Source organism: Nerophis lumbriciformis, linkage group LG07 (genome assembly GCF_033978685.3).
Source record: "Nerophis lumbriciformis linkage group LG07, RoL_Nlum_v2.1, whole genome shotgun sequence".
NCBI lineage: Eukaryota > Metazoa > Chordata > Actinopteri > Syngnathiformes > Syngnathidae > Nerophis > Nerophis lumbriciformis.
Window position 1 is genome coordinate 19,900,001 of NC_084554.2, and position 12,500 is coordinate 19,912,500.

Sequence of the window (12,500 nt, forward strand, 5' to 3'; positions counted from 1 at the left end):
CAGTTTCTTGTCACCAACCATTATGTATTATTCAAACTCACCTAATTCAGCTGGCTAGTTGTTAGCAAGAGTACTAAAACCCTTTTCAACATGATTCTGACAACTAAGTAGGCTAAATAACTTTAAACTTTAATACATGCTCGGATAGGCCAGTATCGGTCAGTATCGGTATCGGATCAGAAGTGCAAAAACAACATCGGTATCGGATTGGAAGTGCAAAAACCTGGATCAGGACATCCCTAATATATATATACATATATATATATATATATATATATATATATATATATATATATATATATATATATATATATATATATATATATATATATGCATATGTATATATATATATATATATGCATATGTATATATATATATATATATATATATATATATATATATATATATGCATATGTATATGTATATATATATATGCATATGTATATGTATATATATATATATATATGCATATGTATATATATATATATATATATATATATATATGTATATATATATGTGTGTGTATATATATATATATATATGTATGTATATATATATGTATATATATGTATGTATATGTATATATGTATATATATGTATGTATATATATATATGTATATATATATGTGTATATATATGTATATATATGTATGTATATATATATATGTATATATATATGTATGTGTATATATATATATATATATATGTGTATATGTATATATATATATATGTATATGTATATATATATATATATATATATATATATATGTATATATATATATATATATATATATATATGTATATATATATGTATATATATATATGTATATATATATATATATATGTATATATATATATATGTATATATATATATATATGTATATATATGTATATGTATATATATGTATATATATATATATATGTATATATATGTATATGTATATATATGTATATATATATATATATGTATATATATGTATATGTATATATATGTATATATATATATATATGTATATATATGTATATATATATATATATGTATGTATATATATAAATATATATATATATATATGTATATGTATGTATGTATGTATGTATATGTACACATTTTTGTGTACTTACTAGCACTACTGGGTAGAAGTACAGTAGTAAGTATGCTTGTTTTTATGTAAACTTACTACCGCTACTGGCTACAACTGGAAGCCTATTGATTAGATTGAGCACTGCTGCCACCTGTGTATAGTTCTAACTAGAGTTTAGACATAAATAATGAAAATGCTCCCGACCCACTATTTGAGAAACATTGCCCTATTGTGACCGAGTAAGTAACGTTTCTCTTACCAAGCAAACTCACATACATGTTTAATGTACGTCACAGACCTATAAAGCCGACACTTGTGATATTGTTTGGTGTCTAGCCAACAGTCTGGCACACAATTCAGAATGAAAGCACAATTAGTGTTCAAAATAGAGAGTAGAGGATAGACATGTACGATACATGACATGTTATCATGTTAACTGGGTCAATCTTGTCCGATAAATGTGGACCATGTCCCCTAGGACCTTTTGCACAACATTGAAAGCACACATGCACAAAAATATTGACGTTTCCACAGCAAGTCACAGATGGACAAACTGATGATCAGATACCGAAAAACATAGAACAGGCACAAAACACACATAACTTTACCGCTCCAATATGCAGGATTACATGAGACATTATTGCTATAACCTAAACGTTGTCATGGAAACTTGTGTTGAAGTGTGTTGTAAACTGCTTGACTGCATCTTTTTTGTTTTGTGTTTCTGTTGTTGTGTACTTTGTCAGTTACAATGTAATAATATCTGATATGATATTGTGGCAAATGCAGGAAACAAGTTTGTGGTTTCTTTTAATGTCTTTATTGCAAGACTGCCAACAAAAATAATAATCCAATACCAAATGTGCCTTAAATGTGCGCCATAGATGAAATCACACGTCTACCAGCTCTGTGTGAGCATGGTCCCCATGCCCTCCACAATATCATTATTACTGGACAATGTGCTCCATGGTCCTATTAAAACTTTGTTCCATAGCCTTATTGCTGCCATTAATTGTGTTTTGTTGTGCTTGGAATCTTGTACTGCTGTGACTGGTATTTGGCCTCATTGAGAGAATTTGTTGCAGCACGTTTGCTTTACCTGAACACTGATAGGCTTGGTTCAAGTACAGGTCAAGAAGTTTTTTCTATATACATACCATCACAATGAATTTAAATCAAATATTGAACATATGATGGAAGTGAATACTTTAAAGATGGCATTTACCATTATTTTGGACATTTGACATCTTTGTAAATGAAATGTTTTCTTATGGAAATTATTTGCAGTCGATGACTGGCTGAAGTTATTCATAAAGCAACATCATCACATGTATCTTATCTCTTGGGAGTTTGCAGGCTTTCACTTGTTGCTTGTTTGTGGGTTTAAACTTTTTTACTTTCTTCGCTCAATAAAAAGTATTTATAATGGTCTTTAGAATATTCCATGAATGTGCCATCAACATTTTCATCGTATTTTTGTTCTGATTATCATTTTTCATCCGTACCATAAAATTTACCAGCATTTGGCTGACTATGAGTGGAAAGATTTGAATTCTGTTATCATTCATTTGGAGTTAGGATATACTGTAGCTGCATCATTTCATTCGGAGTATCTATGGTGCAGTAGATTCCAGCTATTGGTGGAGGTAATGTGCAGAGATCACCCACAAAGAGTCAAATAATGTTGATAATGGAGACAGATAGAAACATTTTTATTTTTGAAAGTGGTGATGTTGACACCATGACACCACCATACTTTGGGCAGGCTCGCTACTTCCCGTCCAAAACCTCTTGCTGGCTTGATGTTGTCCTCTGATTTTGGATCAATTTGCAAAAAAGATACTGTTGTAAATATTACATCAGATTTAACTGCAATAATCCTCCCGGTCGCTTTTTAATTGCTGTTGTTTGCACGCGAGGGGTCGGCAGATCGATCCCAAATTTTGTTAATACCGACAACAAGGGTGGTATCAGTATCGGATGGACACTAGTGTGACTAGATTGATATTTTTCTTTTCTATATTGATAGTTATTTTTACAAATATGTGTTTTTGTTGTTGTCTAATAATACTGTATAATCTACACTGCTTTTTGTAACTAGTAACAAATTACGGTCATTTATAAATGTGTGTTTACCTTGGTGAAGGTTTTGAGGCTGTCCTGTGACCAAGTTGATTAGGGCCGCAGATGTCGATTATATTGGTAATCAAGTAATCTATCCATTAATTTGTTCAATTAAATGAGAACGAGTAATCGAATAAAACACACTTTCTAGCTTCAATGCGTTTTTAGGGTAAAATATTTGATACAATTACAGAGCTCGAATTTAACCACGGTAAGTGCCGCGGCTGCCCTTAAAAAATTGACCAGCATCGGCGGCAAGAACATGCCATGACCGCCCTTGACTTTTTGCTTGTTAATGGACTAGGGATGTAACGGTAAACGGTATAATAATAATTTGCGATAAAATGATAGTTAATTCCTTTACGATATATTTTTGCTCAAACTCTAAATGGATCTGTCCCGATACACCATCTACATTTACATATAAATATACTTAACCTAAAAAAATAAATATAAAATAAAACAAAAGCCTCCCTCTATCAAAATGTACAAATAGAGATAAAGGTATCATGTAATGACAAAAAGCTGACAAGTTGATATTATTTAAAGAATTAAAAAAACTAATATTTGTCTTTAGATATACTGAAAACGTTTATCTGAAGCCTTTTTATTAGACATTACATTTCACATGATGGTATTACGTTCACACCCCAACACTGCTTTACCTAACAATCAGTAATCATGATTTCAATATTGACAACAATAATCTTAATTATTCCTTTGGCCATAATTGGCAGCCCTAGATCTCATACATGAACACTATTGTTATCGGTATGGACAAAAAGTGCATATATATATATATATATATATATATATATATATATATATATATATATATATATATATATATATATATATATATATATATATATATATATATGTATATATATATATATATATATATGTATATATATATATATGTGTATGTATATATATATATATGTGTATGTATATGTATATATGTGTATGTATATGTATATATGTGTATGTATATGTATATATGTGTATGTATATGTATATATGTGTATGTATATGTATATGTATATATGTGTATGTATATGTGTATATGTATGTATATATTTATATATATATATATATGTATATATATATGTGTGTATATGTATATATATGTATATGTGTGTATATATATATATATATATGTGTAATATATATATATATATATATATATATATGTGTGTGTATATGTATATATATATATATATATATATATATATATATATATATATATATATATATATATATATATGCGATGAGGTGGCGACTTGTCCAGGGTGTACCCCGCCTTCCGCCCGATTGTAGCTGAGATAGGCTCCAGCGCCCCCCCGCGACCCCAAAGGGAATAAGCGGTAGAAAAATGGATGGATATATATATATATATATACCGTATTTTTCGCTCCGGAGTATACGTCGCACCGGCCGAAAATGCATAATAAAGAAGGAAAAAAACATATATACGTCACACTCGAGTATAAGTCGCATTTTTGGGGGAAATTTATTTGATAAAATCCAACACCAAGAATAGACATTTGAAAAGCAATTTAAAATAAATAAAGAATAGTGAACAACAGGCTGAATAAGTGTACGTTATATGACGCATGAATAACCAACTGAGAACGTGCCTGGTATGTTAACGTAACATATTATGGTAAGAGTCACTCAAATAACTATAACATATAGAACATGCTATATGTTTACCAAACAATCTGTCACTCCTGATCGCTAAATCCCATGAAATCTTCTTCCTCGTTGTCACTCCTGGTATGCGCCGCTTCCTTTCTTTCTGCTGCTCGATCGCCGTTTTCTGCTGCATATTTCACTACGTCCAGCTTGTAACCTGCAGTATATGATTTCCTTTTCGGTGCCATTTTTGTTCAGCCCTTCTCAGTTTTTATAAGTTACCGCCAATGTTGAAATGATCTATTTTAATAGCTACGGACATAGTAGCAGTTAGCATCCCATGACCCACAATGCACTTCTGCCATGACGCACAATGCACTTCTGCCATGACCCGCCCCCGCCGAATTCTTATTGGTTGACGTGTGTGTGACGATTGCTGACGTGTGTGTGACGATTGCTGACATTTGCTTCGTCTCTTACGCAAATGAGATAAATAATATTATTTGACATTTTACGGTAACGTGTTAATAATTTCACACATAAGTCGCTCCGGAGTATATGTCACACCCCCCAAACTCTGAAAAAAACTGCGATTTATAATCCGAAAAATACGGTGTATATATATATATATATATATATATATATATATATATATAAATGTACGACTGGGGACCCTTTTCTGCTGCAACCTTTTTCCGCCATCGCAGCCGTTGTGGTAGTTCTTAAATCTACCGTCTTCCGCCTGCTCCGCCGTTGAGGTCTTCACCGTATCCCTGGCTAGGGGTCAGTCAGGTACTACGCCTTTGCCAAGGGCCACCTGGGATAACAGTAGTAAAGGGGTTAACCTCCTAGTGCCCCAAGACCCCATAGAGGAGCCTCCACAGCCGGATACACATTAACATCATGCCCAGGACACAATATATATATATATATATATATATATATATATATATATATATATATATATATAAATAAATGATAAATGGGTTATACTTGTATAGCGCTTTTCTACCTTCAAGGTACTCGAAGCGCTTTGACAGTATTTCCACATTCACACATTCACACACTGATGGCGGGAGCTGCCATGCAAGGCGCTAGCCAGCAGCCATCAGGAGCAAAGGGTGAAGTGTCTTGCCCAAGGACACAACGGACGTGACTAGGATGGTAGAAGGTGGGGATTGAACCCCTATATATATATATATATATATATATATATATATATATAATATCTGTGGATAAGTTGATTGGCAACACTAGTGTGTGAGTGTGAATGTTGTCTATCTGTGTTGGCCCTGCGATGAGGTGGCGACTTGTCCAGGGTGTACCCCGCCTTCCGCCCGAATGCAGCTGAGATAGGCTCCAGCACCCCCCGCAACTCCAAAAGGGACAAGCGGTAGAAAATGGATGTGTGTGTGTGTGTGTGTGTGTGTGTGTGTGTGTGTGTGTGTGTGTGTGTGTGTGTGTGTGTGTGTGTGTGTGTGTGTGTGTGTGTGTGTGTGTGTGTGTGTGTGTGTGTGTGTGTGTGTGTGTGTGTGTGTGTGTGTGTATGTATGTATGTATGTGTGTGTATATATATATATATATATATATATATATATATATATATATATATATATATATATATATATATATATATATATATTTTCAAAGAGAACGGCCTACGGATCACGATTGAAGCCAACAAGCAAACCGTCAACTTCCTTGACGTCACTTTCAACCTGAGAAATAACAGCTACCAACCATTCACGAAACCCAACACAACACTCCAATACGTGCACCATGACAGCAACCACCCACCCACCACCACGAAAAGAATACCTACCGGAATCAATAAAAGGCTATCGATGCTGTCATCTAGCAAAGCTGAATTTGACCAAGCAACCCCCCCGTACCAAAAAGCCCTTGATGAAAGCGGATACAATTTCACCCTCACCTATGAACCCACGCCAGGAAACCAGCCAAAAAAGAACAGAAAACGGAACGACATCATCTGGTACAACCCACCATACAGCAAAACGTCTCAACGAACATTGGACACAAATTCCTCAATCTGATTGACAAACACTTTCCCAAAGACAACAGCCTAAGAAAAGTATTCAACAAGAACAACATTAAATTGAGCTACAGCTGCATGAACAATATACGACAAATCATCTCAAACCACAACAAAACAATTGCAAATGAGCCGTCGGCCCTCAGACAGAACGACTCCAAAACCAACAAAGGATGTAATTGTCGAAAGAAACCTGATTGCCCTCTCAACGGGGGGTGCTTACAAACATCAGTTGTCTACCAATCTAAGGTAATACGCAAGGACATTAACACATCCGACACATATGTAGGATTAACCGAGGGAGAATTCAAAACCAGATGGAACAATCACAAGGCTTCTTTCAGGAACAAAAACCTGCGAAATACCACAGAACTCAGCAAACACATTTGGGACCTCAAAGACAATAATGTTGAATATTCAATAAAATGGCAAATTCTTGCATCCAGCACACCTTACAATAGTGGTAATAAAAGATGCAACCTATGCTTGAAAGAGAAACTGTTTATTATTTACCGTCCAGACCTGTCATCCCTCAACAAGCGCAGCGAAATTGTAACAGCATGTCGCCATAGACGGAAACACCTCCTAGGTAACACATGAGCCAATCACCACGCCCCTAGGCCAGCCTGTACCCACCCACTCTGTGCCCTATATAAACCATGGTATGCGAATGCTCCCATTAAAATCTCCTGACGATTGAGGGTACCCCCCCTCATGAAACAGGCCTGTAGAGATGAAATAGTCTTGTGATTTTTTCCCACACATACATGTATATATATATATATATATATATATATATATATATATATATATACACACATACAACATTGGGCTGTCAAGTTTGGGCAAAAAAGAAGAGGTAATGCAAAAGAAAAAGTTATTAAAATTAAAACCGCTGTGTGAAATCCCCCGATTTTGCTATAAAGTCTAAGTGTTTTTAGACTTTTTTCTTGCTCACAAACCTTGGTGATTTGTAGAGACAACAACCCAGAGCCTCTGTATGTGTTTGTCTTTGTATTTGCCTTTGTGCTGATGCAAAACAATGTAACTGATTGAATATTGAAAAGAGTGTCTGATCAGTTCCTTCTCCCTCTGATCAAAACGAACATGTGGCGAGTGGACCAGTCTAGGTTTTTGGGGTCCACGCCAACATTACAAACATTTGCGGTTACTTACGCACATTTCACCTTGTTTGACACAACTTTTTTGTGAAACGTTTGTAAAGAATAAAATCTTTCCAAAAAAAGATGACTAGCGGCAAATTTAGCAACGTTTTCTGGTCTCTTAGGACACTTTTGTGGATCTAACAACAAAGCATGTATTGCTCTTTTTAACAAGCAGTTGTTGTGCCTCCTCCACATTAAATAGCACAAAAAGAAGCCAACATAACATATTTGCCTTGCTCTTCATTTTTTTTTGCTCATATGTGTCACGTCCAATTATGCCTCCTGTCCCACACACACATTAGTGTGTTGTGACTCAAAAGCCATGAAATAAACATATCGCTTTGACCTTTGACCTGGCTTACATCTTTTTGTAATTACAAATGTTGAATAATCTTTTTTTTTTAACTAAAAGTTTGAATATCAGTCACTAAAAAAGTATCCAAAACAAAGTACATTAGCGTTCTAACAAGGTTTGTACTCGTTAAAAAAAGATGGGAGTGTGGTTGGGAAACAAGAAGTGACCGTTTTTTGTTTGTGTTTCCACAGGTGATGGCGTCCCCAAGGAAAACAGTCCATTCATCAACAACACAGAAAACGACAAGAGCAACAGTTATGATGGCACAAACATGGCACTCTTTGAGGTACGTGTCAAAAAACTTGGTTGGGATGTTGTTTTTACACTAAGCCAAGGGTCGAGAACCTTTTTGGCTGAGAGAGCCATGAAGGCCAAATATTTTAAAATGTATTTCCGTGAGAGCCATGTAATATTTTTTAACACCGAATACAACTAAATGTGAGCAATTAGGGGACGGCGTGGCGTAGTTGGGAGAGTGGCCGTGCCAGCAACCTGAGGGTTCCTGGTTCGTTCCCCATCTTCTACCAACCTAGTCACGTCCGTTGCGTCCTTGGGCAAGACACGTCACCCTTGCTCCTGATGAGTCGTGGTTAGGGCCTTGCATTGCAGCTCCCGCCATCAGTGTCTGAATGTGTGTGAATGGGTGAAAGTGGAAATAGTGTCAAAGCGCTTTGAGTACCTTGAAGGTAGAAAATCGCTATACAAGTATAAACCATTTACCTTTTTTAATACTGAATACAGCTAAATGTGTGCATTTTTAAGTAGGACCAACATTTTTAGAGTAAAATAAGTCTCTTATTCTTTTTAATAACATTGTTATTCTGAAGCTAACCAATAATAAATAAAATACTTCTTACCGTTAATGCGACTTCTTGAACAAGTGCGGTAGAAAACGGATGGATGGATTAAAATGCATGAGAATGTTTTATATTTTGAATGTTATTTTTAACACCGTGATTACCAGCGGAATTATTCATTACTTACCGTAAAAGCAATGTCAGCTAAGATTTATCTGAGAGCCAGATGCAGTCATCAAAAGAGCCACATCTGGCTCGAGAGCCATAGGTTCCCTACCCCTGCACTAAGCACTCATGGCTGTAGTCCAATATCATCAAGGTGCTTATAGTAATTAGTTATTGTATATTCATATTCATACATATTCTTACATTTTGTGTGAACGTGAATGGACCGATCAACGAGAACATGGTTGTGCTTACAGGTCCAGAATTTTCTTCCAGCCTGCACCAATATGGCTATGGCTCTCTAATTGTTCTCTACTGTTACACCTACCTACTGTACCTACTCACATTTGTCTGCACTCAACCCACTAAGTCTGTAAGGGTCAATAGTGCTGGGCTTTTTGTAAAAGTTTTACAGAAAATGTATTTGTGTGTACTGTGTACAATATGTGTTAGGGCCGTGGTTCTCAAAACGTTTTTCACCAAGTACCACTTCAGAAAGCACTTTGCTCTCCAAGTCCCACCATAATGACCAAAATTAAAATCCAAAATTAAAATCCAGTAGTGTAGTAGGCTTAAGTATTCATTAGAAACAAGGCAGAGGTTTTATTCAACAAATACATTTGATATGTTGGCCATTGTCACATTACACACAGTTTGAACAGTTATACTGTGTTGATTCTGTGTAATTGATTCTTTGGCATACCACTCGATGGAGCCTGTACTAGTGGTACATGTACCACAGTTGAAAGATCACTGTAATTAAGGTTCAATGTTTTTGCTTGACTATGATGAAAATGTAATGTCCTCTTGAGAACGAGCGTTCTCTGCAGTAAACTTTTGCTTTTGGTTTATTTCTTTTGTCAGAGTTACACATTTCTGGAAAAAAAAACCCTGTTATGCAAAACACAAATGTCCCCTACACTACTATCCGTTAGAAATCTCTCTCAAAAGGTTCGAGAAAAAACAACATTTATGAAAACCAAATGAATGTTTTTCCTTAAGAAATAATGTAAATCCAATTAATTTGTTCAACACACCCACAAATATAAATACAAAACATATTCTATAGATACTAAATCATAATTTTACATGAAAAAAACAAAAACAAATTAATATTTTCTATTGAAATGAATTCGAGATAAATAATCCGTTCTTGGCCCCCTTTAAAACATCACAATTTTAACATCTAACATGCCTTTTAAAAAAAGCTAATCAAACTTTTAGATAATATTGTATAGAACAATACCATAGAATGTAGTACAAACAAGTATTTTAATGAAGTGATATAATAACAATATACAGTATATACCTTGGAGAGTGAACATCTCCACTATCTCCTTCAGGCCGCTTCTCAGTCAAACACACCATCAGCATATTTTCATTGATAAATGTCTGTCATTTTGATATTTCAATGTCCTTGGCTGGACTTTCAGTTTGGTGCAGACAAGCAGTGCTATGCTCCAACTGCTTTGCTAAGTTAGCTAGCTACGGTCATGATTCTTCAATTCAATGAACGTCATCAACGTTTTCTTCTCAGCACCGTCCTTCACGCTGACTGACTTCCATACTTGCCAACCTTGAGACCTCCTATTTCGGGAGGTGGGGGGTGGGGGCGGGGGCGTGGTCGGGGGTGGGGGGCGTGGTTGGGGGCGTGGTTAAGATATATATATATATATATATATAAAAGAAATACTTGACTTTCAGTGAATTCTAGCTATATATATATATATATATATATATAAATAAAATAAATACTTGAATTTCAGTGTTCATTTACAAACTACAACTCACAAACACTTTAGAGTTAGGCTCCACCATCAGAATGTGTACTTAAACTTATAAAGATCACATGGATATTATTCAGTGAGTTGATTCACCAAAACTAACCTGTTATACAGGAGGAAAAAGCACACAGGACGTTTCAATTGTTCACAGACTGGTCGCGCTCATCAGAATGACACTTCCGGTCTGCAGGTGATAGCATTCAATTGGGAAGAAACGCCCTACTGCCCCCTACTGACCATTGTGAATACTGATAAATGTGTAATGACAGCTCCAAAAACGAATTCAAACCACAAAATAAAATAAATAAATCAACACAAAAATGTGACACATTATGGGTGGGTCACATATGCATGGCAGTATTGTCCTGTTTAAAAGTGTCACAACATTGCTGTTTACGGCAGACGAACTGCTTTACGGTAGACACTGTTGTTGTGTGTTGTCAACAGAGGTGGGTAGTAACGCGCTACATTTACTCCGTTACATCTACTTGAGTAACTTTTGGGATAAATTGTACTTCTAAGAGTAGTTTTAATGCAACATACTTTTACTTTTACTTAAGTACATTTATAGAGAAGGAACGCTACTTTTACTCCGCTACTTTTATCTACATTCAGCTCGCTACTCGCTACTAATTTTTATCGATCTGTTAATGCACGCTTTGTTTGTTTTGGTCTGTCAGACAGACCTTCAAAGTGCCTGCCTTACTGGTGACGTTTCACTTCGTTCCACCAATCAGATGCAGTCACTGGTGACGTTGGACCAATCAAACAGAGCCAGGTGGTCACATGACCTGACTTAAACAAGTTGAAAAACTTATTGGAGTGTTACCATTTAGTGGTCAATTGTACGGAATATGTACTGTACTGTGCAATCTACTAATAAAAGTTCCAATCAATCAATCAAAAGTGTGAGGGAAAAAAGATACTTGTTTTATTTCAACCGTACCGTCAAAAGCCTCAAGACTGACCGCACATGAGGACGTTCCTGTCTTCACAATAAAAGTGCCGCGCCATCGCGCCTGCGCTTTCAAAACAAGAGTCTCCGAAAGCCAGCGCAAACAAGCTAGCAAGCTACGGAGTTTGACGCCAATATATTTCTTGTAAAGTGTATAAAAACGAATATGGAAGCTGGACAAATAGGATGCCAAAAACCCACCACTTTCATGTGGTATTGGACAGAAAGGAGGAACTTTTCTTCTCCTCCATTTGAAAACGTGGACGTTATCATCACGACTGTCTGATTACAATCAATGCAAGTCATCAGAATCAGGTAATACACCAACTTATATTCTAGTCTTCATTAAAGAAAGGAATCTATATGTTAAACATGCATGTA

At 35.3% G+C, this 12,500-nt stretch overlaps 1 protein-coding gene across 8 annotated transcripts in view; it reads left to right on the plus strand.

Moving 5' to 3' along the window:
• Positions 1-12,500, plus strand: part of slc12a7b (solute carrier family 12 member 7b) — a 155,593-nt gene that overhangs the window by 83,564 nt on the left and 59,529 nt on the right. For all 8 annotated transcript variants that reach the window (XM_061965710.2, XM_061965709.2, XM_072913471.1 and 5 more), the window contains exon 2: positions 8,610-8,704. In XM_061965710.2, coding sequence (XP_061821694.1) covers positions 8,610-8,704 — 95 coding nt within the window. The remainder of the gene's footprint in view (positions 1-8,609; positions 8,705-12,500) is intronic.